General features: G+C 39.7%; 1 protein-coding gene across 13 annotated transcripts in view; it reads left to right on the plus strand.

Moving 5' to 3' along the window:
- Positions 1-17,579, plus strand: part of myo18a.L (myosin XVIIIA L homeolog) — a 193,543-nt gene that overhangs the window by 95,340 nt on the left and 80,624 nt on the right. For all 13 annotated transcript variants that reach the window (XM_041581711.1, XM_041581712.1, XM_041581709.1 and 10 more), the window contains 5 exons: positions 4,154-4,165; positions 6,863-7,039; positions 11,118-11,208; positions 13,385-13,577; positions 16,197-16,283. In XM_041581711.1, the coding sequence (XP_041437645.1) occupies positions 4,154-4,165; positions 6,863-7,039; positions 11,118-11,208; positions 13,385-13,577; positions 16,197-16,283 (560 nt within the window). The remainder of the gene's footprint in view (positions 1-4,153; positions 4,166-6,862; positions 7,040-11,117; positions 11,209-13,384; positions 13,578-16,196; positions 16,284-17,579) is intronic.

A 17,579-nucleotide genomic window follows, 5' to 3' on the forward strand; every position in this document is an offset into this window, starting at 1 on the left:
ATGAAGCCTTTACAATTACACCATGTTTTAGTGCAGAGTATATAGAGCCTACTCAGATCCGCTGCAATAAAATATTCTTGATAAACAAACCAAAAATGTCCCTGCCCATTCATTATTTACCACATTTTGCTCCACCTGCCCTTGTGTTATTAGGTGAATGCTATATTAATATTGTGCATTGTGTCTGTGCCTTTATGGCAAGGAAATCTAGCCTTAGGCTCTCCAGCTGTCACTGAAACCCAGCACCCAGAATCCTTTGCCAACCTTTGCTAGGGGCCAAGCTGGGTGAAGAGCCACATGATTCTGGCTGTAGGGCTTATGGCAGCTGGTGCCAGTGTTGCTGCTTGTGAATTAACCACATATAAACCTTTTCTCCCCACAGTTTCAGATGTAGATAATCTCGGTAACTCACTTGGTTTTGCAGTTTTCTTTCCCTCCTGTTAAAGTTCTGTGTGCATTTCTCTCATCTTATCATAATATGGATTCAGTGCCAGTGCTTTTCGTTCACTTGCATGCTACGCTGTTGCCAACCATCGGGCTTTTCATATCACTGGGAAGGAGAACCTCCTCTTGTCCTACATCTGACTCCATCTACCTGCTTTATCTCCTGTCTCTGAGCTGCTGTAAATATGCAGATGTGATTCAGAATAAAAGGCACTAACCTAGTAACAAGTAACAACCTGGGAACCTGAAATTAGGGATCCATACACAAGAGTCTCTGATACTGTTCCAAGTGGGACCCGTGTGTTTATAGAACCACAGGCAGGGTTCCAAGGGTCAACAAGTATTTAACCAGAAATGAGTGCTAAGAAATGATTGTAGCTGCAGCTCACTAAAGGGTAACTGTGGTGTGTTATGGCTCAATTTGGGCCAAATATTACTTTTACAAAAATGTATAGTTTAACCAGCAGGGGGCAGCATAAAACAAGTTATAAAGCAGCGACTATAATGTTACCATTTTGAGTTGCTGAAAGTTGCCTCGTAGACTAGAATAAGACAAAATACCCAGGTGCTGCTTCGAAGACCCTATCTTAAACAAATAATTTTTTTCTTTTCATTTTTTTAATCCCACAGTATGCCAAATGCTAAAATGAGTATTCTCCAAGCTGGGCTTTAAAGGGGAATTTATGAAACCTTCTGAACTATATTTAAACTAATATTAAACTTGCAGAAAAGTTACACTGATACAGGGAGGGGATCCGTTATCCAAAAACCTGTTCTTCAAAAGACTCCAAATTACGTAAAGGCCGTCTTCCATAGACTCCATTTTATCCAAATAATCCATACTTTTAAAAACTATTTCCCTTTTCCTCTATAATATTAAAATGGTAACTTGTACTTGATCCAAACTAAGATATAATTAATCTTTATTGGAGCCAAAACCAGCCTATTGGGTGTATTTAATCTTTACATGATTTTCTAGTAGCCTTAAGGTATGGAGATCCAAATTACAGAAGATCCGTTACCCGAAAAAACCCCAGGTCCCAATCATTCTGGATAACAGGTCCCATACCTGTACCTATAGTTTAAACTAACTGTTGATCGTGAGATCCCTATAGCCTTGGATATTATGTAATTGATGATGATCTGTTAGCACTGATTGCTGACCCTCTTTTGTATAGAAATCCAAGCGAGTCCCCTGACCCCATTTATGTGGCTTGAATCCTGCCATATTTTACAGTTTATTTTTATGTGTATGAACTAGAATCTATTGACCGTTTCCCAGGGAGCTCACTGTTCCGTAGAACATTAAAGCAGCTTTATGCTCTGGGTGAATATTCCCATTGATTTTGTTCTGTAGAATGAACCGACTGTTTAACTAAACAGGGATGGCTGGAAGGTCGACATTGCAGCTCTGAGACCTTATGTCCCTAATGATACAGAGAAGGAGGCTGCAGTACTGAACAAGCTTATTCCGAATTAATCAGGGGTACAAACCTTCAGCTGTTGTTGAACTACAACTGCCATCATTTCTGGTCTTCTGCTGCTGAAGGAGGCTGGGAGGCCCGTTCTATTCTCAGCCCTGTTGGTTGTGACTTTTTGAAGCAATTGTAACAGAAGTCAGCAAATGAACAGACCTATGAAGAAGTTCGCAAGGTTGACTTCTGCTACATGGTTTTAATAGACATGACCTGCACTGTAAAAAGCGACAGATGCGCACTCCTTTCAATAACAATTGCCTTTACAAATAACGGAAGTTTTAAAAAAAATTTTGTTGGTATACATAAAAAAAACAAAAAAACACCAAGACAAATTAAACTTTAAAATCGCAAAGCCTTTATTAAGAAATAACTTACCGAAACTCCACTTGCGCTCCTCTTCAGAAAACGACAGGCCGACGATCCATCATGCGGCGCTCGATCTCTTCTCCCTGGCTATCTCCTATAAGGAAGGCAGCGAGGAGAAATCGAGCGCCACATGATGGATCACCCGATCCTTTTCTGAAGAGAAGCTCAAGCGGAGTTTCAGTAATTATTTCTTAATAAAGACTTTGCGAGTTTAAAGCTTAATTCGTCTTGGTAGTTTTTGTTTCGATGTTTACAAACTAATTTTTTTTATTTATAATTTTGATGTTACTGGTCTTTTAAAAGGGTGGTTCACCTTTCAATTAACTTTTAGTATGTTCTAAAATCTCCAGTTCTAAGCAACTTTTCAATTGGTCTTCATTATTTTATTTTATCTTTTTATAGTTTTTTTAATTATTTGCCTTCTTCTGACTCTCTTTCCAGCTTTCAAATGAGGGTCTATAAACATGCTCTGTAAGGCTACAAATATATTGTTATTGCTACTTTTTATCTCTTTCTATTCAGGCCTCTCCTATTCATATTCCAGGATCTTTTTCAAATCAATGCATGGTTGCTAGGGTAGTTTGGACCCTAGCAACAAGATTTCTGAAATTGCAAACCGGAGAGCTGCTGAATAAATATCATTGAAATTGTCTCTAAATATCACTCTACATCATACTAAAAGTTAACTCAAAAGTGAAGAACCCCTTTAAATGTAAATGTTTGCTTAGAATTACATTTTCTTAAATGATGCAATACGTTACCTTAAAGAAAGCCAGCTGATTAATATCTATGATAGACCTCTCTTTTTTTTCCTTCATTGTCATTTTGATTTTAATAGAAAATGATGAAAACAATAATTCATCAGAAGCCACTGGGTTGGCAGATGAAAGAAGTGGCATAATGTTTCCTCCTTATTTGTTCTTGTTTTGCTGCATGTTTTTTTGCTGCTGTGACGCTGCATGCTTGCACCCACCTATCTCACACGCAAAACCATTCATGTTTCCACGCTGATATCACACAGGCCGATACAGTGCCGTTCAGAGCAGATGAAGAAAGGAACAGATGGAAGTGCATTGACTTTTCCGTTAGCCTAATGCCAGTGGAATTTGGGGCATTTTGTCTGCTGCTGCCATCAGTCCGAAAACAGCAGCTGTCAAAATATCCCATCCACTGTCACTTTTAGAAATAGAAACTTTTTAAATAAAATGTACAGTATGGATGAACAGAGTAGGATTTATTGCATATAAATAAAAACTAATCATTTCCATTTAGTGTTCCTTTAAGCCGTAGCATAAATTCTAGCCTGGGCAAAGAATGTGGCATTTATCCATGCCAGTAAGGGGCAGTGCTACGGTACGGAACAGGTAGGCGAAAGCCCATAATAACATGCTGCATCTTAATTCAAAAATAAGATAAAAGCTGAAATCGGATTAGAGGTGCTGCCATTAACAAACAGAAAGGCAGAAATAATATCCAGGACTGCAGAATCCTGCAAAGTGGTCTCACCCACAGTGAAAGAACGGCTGAAAAATGCCTTTTTTCCGCCCAGCAGCTCTTAAAAGGCAATTAGATTGTGCACATTCATTCGGAATTCAGAGACCGTTATTTTTTTTTTGCTTAACGCCTTTTCTGCCAGACGGAAGGGTTGCTTTTTCCTCTAATAGCTGAGGTCTGCCTAGAGAATGAAGTAGCCCTGTGTTACAGTTCTGACTAACTAATACAGTAATGTGTATGCACTACCACCCTTGTCTCATGTAATAACACACTGTTCAACAATTAACATCCTCTTCTCTTTAAGCCAAAGACACACGGTTCTAACTGCTTGTTTTTATTTGCATGTTGCATGCTGCTGCGTTGCAATACAGAAGCCGATGAAGGTAATATATATTTTTTGTTTTTGTTTTTTTTTAAATGTATGCATTGACCTGTGTCTGTCAGGGCAGTTGTAAGGGGTGCAGGACTATGCAGAGTCCTTTTATAGTGACTGTTTAATAGGGATGCACCAAATTCACTATTTGGGATTGACCAAATCTTAATTTGAATATGCAAATTAGGGCCAGGAAGGGCAAAAGTGGAAAAAAAACATTTTACTTCCTTGTTTTGGGACAAAAAATTACGTGATTTCCCTTCCCGCCCCTAATTTGCATATGCAAATTAAGAAGTTCTTCCAGGCATGAGTATTCAAATCCTGCTGAATCCCGAACCGAATCCTGGATTCGATAAATCCGTACTGTTTACCCTGATATATAGGAGACAGATGATAATTATATGGATGGGCACTGCTTAAAGGGCATCTGGTAGAAATGTTATCCCCAATCAAAGGTGCAGGCTAATAGAGCCCGCATTCCGGTTGGGGATAACAGTAGTTAAAAAAAAAAAAAAAAAAAAAATGGCCACCGCCAGCACTATGCTACCCGCACTGGGAGACAGTGGGCACTCGCATAATGAAAATGTGTCCAAAAAAATTGCTCATTATGCGCATGTGCGTGACGTCACATGCACGTTATGAGCATATATGTGATATAACACGGCTGCGCACATCATTGCGGATAGCGTAGTGCTGGCTGGGGGGCATTATTAAAATTACTAAAACAAAACTACTGTTATCCCCAATTGAAATGAGGGCTCTATTAGCCTGCACCTTTGGTTTGGGGTTAACATTTTTACCCAACAGGTGCCCTTTAAGGCCCTGAACATAATGCAAAATAATATTGAAGAAAAAACATTCCACACTGCTGATGAAGCACCCAGTATTTGCTGGGCCCTCCCTAATACATTAGAAAAGAGTGGCTTAGGCATTATGGAGCAGTAAAGGTGGCCATAGAAGCACCGATAATATCATACAAAATGAGTTTTCATACAATATTCGGTGCATGTATGGTGGGAGACAAGCCGACCAATATCGGCAGAAGACTTGGATATTGGTCAGCTCATCAATCGCCCGGACGGAAAATTTGCCCACCTTTGAAGGCACCAGAACATTGCCCATTGTTCAGTGGCGTAACTAGATGTTGCTGGGCCCCACAGCAAATTAATTTTAGGGGCCCCCAACATATCCAGTGTTTGTCCTGTTTTAACAATATATGTTGAAATTGCTCATCAATGAGAGCCTCATGGGGCCCCCTGTACCCGGCCCCCTGTACCTCCTGGGCCCCCCTGCAGCCGCAGGGTCTGCTTCCTCTGTAGTTACGCCCCTGCCATTGTTAGTGTTGAATTCTTTTGTTTCTACCTGTATATATGACGATTCAGCCCTACGCGTGTATCGAAACATCTATGGCCACCTTAAGATGTCTTTTAATTGCATGGTCGCTGCCCTTTTTGGTTGCACTGCAGATGTATCCTCCAGACCAGGCATGTTTTTTTGTGACTCTCCTAATTTGTGGCTTCCAGGAACTCCTCTGCCTGATAACTGCAGCTCGCAACCTTTTATGGGTGGGGTGTATATACAATTTGATCTAATTCCATAGACCTAGATTAGATATTGGCTTTGTAATGTAGACCATAATGAAAATGAGAAAGGAATAAAGAAACGTGATCTCTCTCACCTGTTTGAATGCAGTTTATTGACGGGGCATCAAGAAGACAAGTTATAGTAATGTTTGGAGTAGTTCTCATTACTCCTAGACGTTTTATAATAAAGGGCTTTCAAGGGCAAATTAACCGCCCTGGCAATTTTTGGAAACTACACTGCTTAGACTAGGTTGAAGGGCATTGATCAACTGTCATTCCAGAAAAAGTCTAAATCATACTACCTACTATATGAAATTGCCTTTTTTTTGCCTACCTTAAAGGAGAAGGAAAGCTAAAATTGCTCTTGGGGTGCTAAATGTTTTGCACCCCGTAGTGTTTATAATCACTTAACCTGATTGCTGTTGCTCTTATTAGCAGAACCAGGACTGGCTTGGGGTACTTAGTGTGAGCTCCTTAGAGCAATAGTCTTCTTCTGCATTCTTCTGTTGCTCCAGGCCAACACATGTGCAGTAGAGTGAAAAACTGGCTTTTTGCTTAAAGTTTGGCTTTTCAGTTTACTGCACATATGCACCCGCTACACTCGGTGCTCGGACAGAAGTACTATGTACCATTGCAGCAGAGATTAGCACCACTTCTAAATGGGATATATTTTGCTTTTCATGTGTGGGTAATTACACTGACATAGGCGTAATTTACATTTAAGGGGTTTGTCGGCGAGAGGCTCTTGCCAGTGCCAAGTAGTCTCTGCTTTTCTGCACGATTACCAGTCTGCTTCATGCAAGCCTTAATTCTTACTTAAACTGCAAGTGACTAAATGGGGGATGAAACTGTTCTCCCAATAAATGAAAATGCCTTACAGCTCCCAGTGATCGTCTCTTGAACTTCTTTCAAGTCATTTTTCCACAGCGCCATTAAAAGAAGGTTTATTGAATAACATTTAGAGTTGAAAAGCTTAATGTCGCTGGAGAATTTTACTGCTGCCTTGTACATCTTCCAGGTCAACGCACGCCCCCGTTTTATCACTAGCGTTGCTGTTGCGATTCACTTTAGGTTCATGTGAAATGTTCCCTTTAGGCTTTCACTCATTTTTGTTTTTTTTAAAGCTGGCAGGAAACAGTTTGCCCGGCATGAATGGGCGCAAAAAGCTGCATACCTCCTGGGCTGCTCACTGGAAGAACTTTCCTCATCTATATTTAAGCACCAGCCAAAAAGCGGCGCCTTACAAAAGTCAACGTCCTTCCGCCAAGGCTTGGATGATGGTAGCCAAGGGGATGGCTCAGGTAAGCAGATGCTCATGACCTTAAAAAAATGGGTGGTGGCAGCGGATTCCTGATCCAGGTATGTTGAATAATGTGCAAATAAAGTTCCTCTATTGTTAAGGATATTATAAGTCACTGATGTGTTCTCTTGAGGTTATATAGGTTGTGGAGGTGACTGCTAATATCATTATATTTAATTTATTATAATAGTCAAGTGACAGGAATTAACTCACTAAGCACTGATTATAAGCGCGGTTTATGAGGATATAATTTACAGGATATCATGGCTGTTGCCTATTATAGTGTTATGAAGTTACATGTCCAAAAGTTTGTGTCTGTTCAGCAACTTATCACATTTTCTTTGTTCTTACTGCTGATTGATTGCTGTTTTCGATTTGGCATACCAAAAAAGTATATAAAGTCATATGACCTTATTAACAAATATTTATAAAGTACCAGCATAGTCATCAGTGGTGTGCACACCAATCATGCAAATATTAAGTGATACAGAAGGTAAAATGCTTCCAACTCAGTCTAAAAGTACTGAAAGGTTTTGGTGGGAGCCTTTATGCTTTCTCCTGCATTACTTGCCTGCCTGGTGCAGTGTTCCTAGCTTACCCTTAAAGGACAAACAAACCCATAACATAAAAAAAACCCTACCCCCCCTACCCTTTGTAGACCCCCCAGCCTAGGTGGTACCCGGGGCAAATGCTCCTAACTTTTTACTTACCCCTCGGTGCAGATTCTGTCCACTGCAGATCACGGCAGCCATCTTCTTTTCTTTGTTAAACTTCGGAAGCAGACTTCGTTTTTGCCCATGCGCAGTTGGAGTAATTTTCCAGTCCCGAACAACTGCGCAGCCGCCGAAAGTCACGAAAATTTCTGAAAAACGTAGGGGGTAGGGGTTTTTTATGTTACGGTTTGTTTCTCCTTCAAGCAATCCCTTTAGCACTTTAGGATGGAACTGCTTTCTGGCAGGCTGTTGTTTCTCCACTCAATGTAACTCAATATGTCTCAGTGGGACTTTTTACTATTGAGTGCTGTTTATATATCTACCAGGGAGCTGTTGTCTTGTGTTAGGGAGCTGCTATCTGGTTACCTTCCCATTGTTCTCTTGTTAGGCTGCTTGGGGAAAAAGGGAGGGAGTGATATCACTCCAACTTGCAGTACAGCAGTAAAGAGTGACTGATGTTTATCAGAGCACAAGTCACATGACTGGGGCCAGCTGGAAAACTGACAATATGTTTAGCCTCATGTCAGATTTCAAAATTAAATATAAAAAAATGTTGCTCTGTTGAGAAATGGATTTCAGTACAGAATTCTGCTGGAGCAGCACTATTAACTGATTCATTTTGAAAAAAAAACATGTTTTCTCGTGACAGTATCCCTTTAAGGTATGGTTATCCAAATTAAGGAATGCTCACTTTTACAAAAAACCCTGGTCCCAATAATTTTGGATAAAAGATTCCATACCTTTATTAAAAAGAGAGCCTTGGATAACATAGGCTATTATTCTACTTCTGTTAAATTGCGCTTGCTTTAACTAGTACTAAATTAGCAAGACTGCAGTTCCTTTAATGCTTAATAGTAGCTGCAGCTGAAATTGAGTCTGATTATCTGCACATTTAAAGAGTATGGCGGTGTGTGCCGAAGCAGTTCCATCCCTTGCCAAAAAACATCATTAGGTCTGTAGTGGAGATGTTTATGACAATATTCTGATGGGCCGATTCACACAGGAACATTCCTGTAATGTTTGTAATTTTTCTTCCTTTTACATGGTTTAACCTTTTTCGACATTGACACTTCTCCCCTGTTAGAACTGATGTCAGGCTGACCTTTTCATTTTTATTTTCCACTTAATGCATAATATTTTTTTAAACAAAAGGGTAGCGACCACTAAAGTGATTTATAATGAGGTTACTGGCAGAAGGCACTGCTTGACCGCCTGCCTCATTCCTTATTTACACTGTGATTATACTGCAAGAGAGAAAGACCACTTCTTTTCATTTCAATTTTTATTTATTTCTGTTTCTCTGAAAGGCAGAAATTGTGAATGCATTTGAACAGGCATTAGGTTATCCATTAGGTAAAATTTTTGTCACATATAATGCATATAACAAGGACAAGAACCAGCAAAGGGTTAGTGCTAATAGGATCCATTACTGATGGAATTTGATTCTGAGTGAGTGTCACTCTGTTCTTCCTGTTAGATCTTTCATAGTATAACATAGTGAGATAGGTTGAAAAAGACGCGCATCCATCAAGTTCAACCATTTATGTCTGTACTGTACACAACCTACCTAATTGCTAGATTGCCTAACTTTTTTTTTTTTGATCCAGAGGAAGGCAAAAAAAAAACCAAAACATTTGAAACCTCTCCAATTTGCCATCTTGGAGTCGGGAAGGAATTTTCCCCCTCCGAGGCAATCGGACCAGTCCCTGGATCAACTTGTACTATGAGCTTTTTTCCATAACCCTGTATTCCCTCACGTGCTAAAAATTCATCCAACACCTTCTAATGTATCAGCCATTACGACTGATTCAGGGAAAGAATTCCACATCTACACAGCTCTCACTGTAAAAAAAAACCCTTCCTGAAAATGGATCTAAAACTCTGTTGTTGGCTACTGTGATTCTGCCAATCACCTGTTGGATAGTCTGCCCTTCCTTGCTCATGGCAGGAAATTTTCAGTCTGCTGTTAGTACCCTTTCAGTCATTTTAGAAAGTTGTTTGTGTGTGGACTTTTGAGTATCTTAGAGGGACAAGTTTTGTCCCTTTTGTGGCACGTTCTCCTTCTACTTATGTTTCAGACTTCTCTCCTTCCTGCACCATTTGTATCCCCAGATTTTCTTTGTATCCCTGTCACTAATGTACCGTATGCCGACCAAGATGCCCCAACACCCTGCTTCTAGAGCTTCAGGTGCCCCCTTCTCATGGTTGTTTTTCAGGAGAGCTGTAACCTAGCTATAACTTAAAAGCTACAAGTGGGAGACTTGAGGACAGTTACTGCTCTCTCGCTTCTTCACAAAGATGCATAGGAAAGAGATAAACTGTTGGGTAAATCTGATCGGCAACTTGGCCGTTTCCAACATAATTTGCTTTCTATAACTTCAGCAAACTCCATAAATAAGGTCCTATAGCTGCCTTCATTCTTGACCGACTCTTAATGATTAAGGGCAGGATTTAATTAGCCAGTAGCTGCAAATTGCAGTGTAAAGAAATTCAGAAGATGCTTTGGGATTAATTAGCAATAAACAATGTAAAGGCAATTTCTGCTACATTTTCATTTATTCTGCTTTGGTAAACTCTTCTACTTTGTTATTGCAAACATGATATTGTGCGCACCCAAGGGGGTTAGAATAAAACCTGATGGGGAGGTCCAGCTTGGGTTGGGCAAACAGAAAGGTAATGGTTTGGCACAGCAAGGAGCCGTCTGTTCTTGTAGTTTTTTTTCTCTTTATAGAGACAGTAATTATACAAATACACACTGACCTTATATGGAAACACAATGACCAGTTGTATTCCAAGAAGCGACTAGCTGTACTTGGTTGCAGTAAAATGCTACAGGTTGGGGGCTCAGCATGAAGGGCATTTAGGGTGAAATTTGGGGATAGTACCTGTATGCTTTCTGAGACAGAGCTAAAAACCCAGGTGATTAGGGTTAGATTTGTCAGAAAAATGTATACAATGTCCTAGAACTTGAGTTGAAGATTTCCTATATCTGTAACCTTATTAGCTAATAGGGGACCCTATACAAAGGTTGAACCTCCAAGGGGGCTTGAAGTGTAAAAAGTCATCACTGTCCTACATTTTATATCCTTACAAATAATGGGGAACCAGCCTGTCAAAATTGTTCTTGCCTGCTCAGAAATATTACTGTAAATATTCATGTATTTCTGCCAAGTATGGTCCATTATGTAAATGTATATTCCTTGTAATGCTAGGAAACAAATGCTGCTTGAAAGCTGAAGGCTTACAGATCATTTTGTTTTGCTGATATTAATACATGTTTTAAGTCAGACTTTGTATCTTTCAAGATGATACATAACCAACGTTTAAACAGGCCAATGTTACTAATGTTTTTTTTTCCTATTGAAGGTACAAAGCTGTCTGCCTTGGATTGTCTGGAGGGCATGGCTTCTGGTCTATACTCAGAGCTCTTCACCTTACTCATCTCTCTGGTAAACAGGTATGAACACTGGGTGGGCCTGCCTGAACTGACAAAGAGTGCCATTATTTTATATACTGTAGTGTGTTTGTATTTTAATAAATATCCTGTAGAGTCTATGCCCACTTGATATCCCCTGTTTGTGTCACGGATGTTTATTTTTTTGGCCTTTTTTTTTTTTTTTGCACGTTTATTTCTAACTGCTGTTCCCTTTTTCTTGCCTCTGACTTGTGCAGGGTCTCAGGACAGAGACCCCCTCATAGTAAATGGAGTACATCATAATTTTCTAAAACTAGAATGATCAACTTGTGACCATCAGGCTAATGAACTAACATCTCCACAATTCACCTTTTTGTCAGAGCTAGAGATTTATTTCAGCAATTGCTGAAGTGGAGCAGAATGGACAATACTGCTTAAAATTGCTGGTTGTCTATTGAATCGATCACCGTTTAAATATTGATGGCAAACTCCTTGCATCTTCTTAGTTTCAAACTCTGTATAAGTAAGTTAGAGCTGTACATGGCCACATAGCAAATGTATCATTTATTAAAACTACAATATTTAATGTATGGCCCTCAAGCTAATAAACAAACATATCCACAATCTACTAACAACCATCTTTTGTCAGGTTGTGTAAAGAGGTTTTATTGCAAGAACCACTGAAGAGGAACAGGATGGACAACCCTGCTTAAAAATTCTGGTTGTCTATTGAGTGGGGCACCACTTAATTATTGATGGCAACCTCCTTACATTTTTTTATTTTCGAACTAAGTAAAGTAAATTAGAGCCCTACGATTGACATTTGCTATGGCTGCAAACCAATGAGGTGGTCATGTTGCACTGATCATGGCCAAGCACAGGCAGTGGGTGAATTGAGATCAACAGAACAGGACCAAACACTAGCGACTGAATGTCAAAAGCTTACTTTTTAACTCTTTAATTGATTTGGTGTTAATCCAATTATGTGACATGACAAGCACATATCTGTTGGGTTTTCTAGAAAGCATTTTCCACCTTGAAACCTACATAGTCTGCTGCAGTTAGGGTCAACTTAAAACATGAGTATCTAGTGTAGGTAAATCTAAAACAACTGGACTTGCTGAGTAATCATTGAAGACGTTTCACTACTCATCCGAGCAGCTTCTTCAGTTCAACTGACTGGTGTTGGAAGTTCTCGGCATATAAACTCTCACAGTAACTACGCAGAATCAACACCTCTGTAAATTTCAGATGTCACCTCTTTGAAGAGTTACAATTCGCCATTGTGATTGGATTAGTGGAAGAGTTTATATGCCGAGAATTTCCCATACCAGTCAGTTGAACTGAAGAAGCTGCTCGAATGAGTAGTGAAACATCTTCAATGATTACTCAGCAAGTCTAGTTGTTTTAGATTTACCTATACTAGATATACCATGACCTGGATGAATGAAAATCTTCATAGTTTTAAAAAATGAGTGTTTGTTGAGCTATAACTCCCCTGATAGAGTGATGTTGGGTCTGCAGGTTCCCTTTAACCTGGTTTAGTGGCTCCTAAGTCTTTAGCTGTAACTATTGCTCTCTTTATAGGTGGAAATCATACCAAGATGCCTTTTCCAGAAAGAAGCAGCATTCTTGTGTTATTCTGCAGTGCACAGCATTACTTTACTGCACTAAGTAAAAGTAATTTATGTGCTTGTGTTCATAACCCAGCTCCCAATCTTTCTATCTGCAGTTTAAAGGTTGGATGCGGCTTTTACAGGTTGTGTGCAGAGCAATTTATTCAATTTAAAGGTTCACGTACACTCAGTATGTTATGAACACTGCATTTCTTTTACCTGTTCTGTTGTTTATTTCGAGCTAGGACTAACATTCTAATGCAGTCTTTGCCTGACTCCTAGGTAGCAGTTTTTACCGGGTTCAAAATTAATGAATACTTCAACACCAGTTACCTTTAGCCTTAACTTTTTTGCCCCTAAAAAAAGTTTCAAGAAGTATGACTTCAGGGAGCTCATCCCACAACTGTATTATCATCCATGCCACAAACCCTTTATTCTGCTACATATCAAACCAAGTCAAAGTCTTAATTTATATAAAGGTATTGTTTAGATCTAATTGTTACATAGGTTTATTGCTTTATGATTTCAAGTTTTGGTGTTCAGAATATTCATGTTTGGTATGGTGCACGTGGAGCAGTTTAAACCTACGCTTGCCTTTACAGAGCCCTAAAATCCAGCCAGCACTCTCTCTGCTCAATTATGATTGTGGATACGCCTGGCTTCCAGAACCCAAAGTTAGTAAAACAGGACAGGGGAGCCACCTTTGAAGAACTGTGCCACAACTATGCCCAGGAGCGTCTGCAGGCCCTTTTTCATGAGAAGACCTTTGTACAGGAGCTTGAGCGATACAAAGAGGTATATGTCACTATGTAATGTGGTACTAAGCAGAAATTATCCACAAATATAGGCTCAGTCAGCACGGGGTATGGCAAACCAATCAGATATTTTATCTGCTTTAGACCAGTGAATACAAACTGCTGATTGATCAATATGCATGGAATGGTGCATGAGATTGGTGGTAGGGATGGTGCATGAGACTGGTGGTGGACAAGATAGTTTGGACAATGCCCAGATTTGCAGTATTGCAGATATTAAGGGGGTTATTTATTAGGGATGCACCGAATCCAGGATTCGGTTCGAGATTCTCCTTTTTCAGCTGGATTCGGCCGAATTATTCTGCCTGGCCGAAACGAATCCTAATTTGCATATGCAAATTAGGGACGGAGAGGGAAATAGCATGACTTTTTGTCAGAAAACAATAAAGTTAAAAATGTTTTCCCCTTCCCACCCCTAATTTGCATATGCAAATTAGGGTGTGGTATTCAGCCGAATCTTTCTCAAAGGATTCAGCGATTCGGCCGAATCAAGCTGATATAGTGGATAGTGGATTCAGTGCATCCCTATTATTTATCAAAGGTCAAATTAGAGTTTTCTTATATCTCGATTTCCAGGGTCGGGGTATAAGAAATCTTGAAAAATGTAAACATTTAAAAAATTCAAGTGTTTTTTTATTAAATCTGAAATTGTGTTTTGACCAAAAAATCAACTCAAACTTACGTTTTCATGGAAAACATAATTCGAACCTTGGTAAATAAGCCCCTTAATCTGTAAGCGGGATTTTTAGCCTTTTGGCCCTGCAGTTGCTATGTAATGCTTGGTTCAGTTCAGAAAAATCCCCTGCAATTTTTTTTCTCTGTTAAGAGAGTTTGAGGACCAATGGCAGGTTATCTGTAACCTACATCGTTGGGGCAAATAAATTCATGTAAAAAAAAAAATAGTGATATCTAATTACTGGTGGGAGTTGTGTTCACCCTATATATTTTTTTTATTGTAATGCAGGGGTGCAATGAGGATGTGACCACATTATTAATATAAGATCTTTGCACTGATCTATAGCAATATACATTAAGGGAATTTGTGCAAAAAGCTACCATTATAATATGATGTCTTTGGTAAGAAGTACATCCATATTGAAAGTATAGGGTATCTATTGAGGCCACCCCCCCTTCCAATCTACACCAAGGAAACCCCCCTGAATGCCCCGCTCCTCTGAACATGACTTTAAAAGGCAGAGCTGCACAATGGGCTTGATGGCTACATTGTCTGGTCAATCAATTCTGGTTTCTGGCAGTGATCACTGACCGGGGGGCATGTACGTTGGAACAGCTCTGCGACTGTTAGCCCAGCTGTTCTTTTCTAGCTTAAGTATGGTGGAGCAGGGCTGTCTGTGAGGTTCTGTTCTATGATCGGTCAGAACCCTTTTCTAAAAATGGGTTTACTTCTTTAAATTAAATAAATAGTGTATAGCTATTGGGTACTTTATTCAGATATAGCTATTGGGGATGCACAGCCAAATGCAAATCCGAAAAAAATCACGTGACTTTTCAACACACAAACAAAGAAGTCAAAAATATTTTATGCATGAGTGCAGTGTATTGGTTTGTTTCCCCCTCTTTTCCCTAATTTACATCTACAAATTTAGCTTCAGATTCGTTTCGGGATAATCTTTCACCAAGGATTCAGTGGAATCCTAAAATAGTGGATTCGATGCATCCCTAATAGCTCTATATTTGAATTGGCCAAGTAATGGTAATGAAGTATTACAGTTCCAGTTCTATTACAGTTCTTAATAAATCACTTAAAGGGCAATGATGAATGATTTGATGTAGTAGGCCACCTTTAATATATTGCAGCAAATGGAGGGCATTTTTTTAGTTGCCCTTTGCATAAAATATATGAATACATTGATACTGGTGAGTCCAGAGGATTTCGGTCTCCTTTTTCTATAGCCAATTTCTTCTTATTCCACCTTTTCCCTGGACCCTTTAGATTCTCTCATGAAATCTTTCTTAAATTATTTAGCTTTAGTTTTTCAGTTTAATGATGATCTTAAGTGTAGAGCTAATCTCGTATTCTGTCTGATAGCGGTTCTGCTGTAGACGAACCTTCTATTAAACATAATTGGTTGAATGATTTTGTGCAGCGGGATCCTGGGGCATTCTGTTTGAAGATTTGTGCCTTCACCATGGTTCTCTTGTGATCATTAAATCTGTGCAGCAAAAGACTTCTCCATTGTACTTGCAGGGTTAAAGTTTCCTGCGATAACAGCTGGCTCGTTGACCATCAAACCATGTATAATGCAATTAGTAAAATCCTTAGCAGATCTCCACTGACTGGCATAATGCTGAGCTAAGTTGTCTCCCAGTGGTGGCCCTTATATTGGGCACATTATATTTAACGCAGCCGGTAATTCTGGGTTTCAGAACAGTGTAACCAATACCCTGGTCATACACAACGGGCACAGGGAAAAGTAGTCATGACCTGCCAGCTTACTTCGCTATAGAACAGCAATGTTTCCAGGATCCCTCTGCAATAACTTGTGAATGAATAGACTAATTGACATATTGATCTCTAAAGATGCCATAACTTTAATCTTAGTCTCACAGATACTAATCGCTCATCTGTCCCCTTTAGGAAAATATAGAGCTTGCTTTAGATGAAATTGAGCCCAATACATCGGGCTCGGTAGCTGCTGTAGACCAAGCATCGCATCAAACACTGGTAAGCAAGAGAGGAGGCAGTCAGAATGCACGGACCTCACCTATTTCTCTGTATGTACTTTTATTGCTTTGTGATTTCCCTCTCTAGGACTGGGGAAGGTAAGTAATTCCGTGGCTACACAGGGACTACACACTAAGCTTATATGGCTTTTAGACCGTTTAAATGCATACATGGCTAAACTCATTTTATTCCTGATACTCCGATGAAACAGTCCTTCTGCTACAATAAGATAGCATGATTCTAAACACTAATCTAAGCACTCGGCATTGGAAATAAGGCTTCTTGTGTCCTTCATACACATGTGAAGGGCTTTTACATATGCATTTTGTCAATTTTGAAACCCTACCCCAACAACAACAACAACAAGAAATAAAGGGTTGGTGCTACATAGCAGGCAAATCAGGTTGGGATACCTACAGGATACCTGCTATAATGATATCAAGATGGTTGGTCTGGCAACACATAGTAAGGCTGATAAATCTGACATCCCCTATGCTCTGAAGGAAAAAACATCTCATCTTGCACACACACACACACACACATGCCTAAGTCTTATCTGGACAGGCCCAGAGCACAGGGATTGGCAGACGAGAGATTTAAAGAGCTGGCAAATCTCCCGCATGTCCCCAGTGCTTCTGAATTCATTGTGTTGTGGATGGGCCGCATGCCACCCATAAAATTCTGCCACACTAGGTCCAGGCCTTTGTGGCCTTTCCACAAATTCAGGCTTGCTTTTTTTCCAATCACAATGGCCAATTGGCCTATTTACACCCTCTGCAAAATCTTGATACAGCAACCAAGAAATCTGTTATTTATGATTATTATTTATATTGCGCCATCATTTCACGCAGTGCTTTACATAGTAAAGGGATTAAAGTGCAAGATCAAAAGATTAACACATTCAGACAAAAATGTCTCCAAAAATGAATCCCAGTTACATTGGTTATTGTTAGAAGACAGTAGGGCCCTGCTTGCAAGAGCCTACATTCTAAGAGGGAATCTTCATCCCTGAAAAGGTTCCTCCACACACCAGAAATATTTTGTGGAAGCTGTTGGACATGATAGTGTCTAGATTGATTGTGTGAGGCATTTAGTGTCTAGATTGTGATGCAAAAGCCAGCAAATGCGTTTTTGTATGTTTTTTTTGCCAATAGATGAGCCACAATAGTGCAAGATACAACGCTATATTTATTCTGTAAAAGACTTTATGGTGGTGGCAGACGGGGAGATTAGTCGCCCAACAACAAATCTTCTCTACTGCATTCAACGAATCCCCCCAAAATGCCTTCCCGCTGG

The sequence above is a fragment of the Xenopus laevis genome, chromosome 2L (genome assembly GCF_017654675.1).
Source record: "Xenopus laevis strain J_2021 chromosome 2L, Xenopus_laevis_v10.1, whole genome shotgun sequence".
NCBI classification, from domain to species: domain Eukaryota; kingdom Metazoa; phylum Chordata; class Amphibia; order Anura; family Pipidae; genus Xenopus; species Xenopus laevis.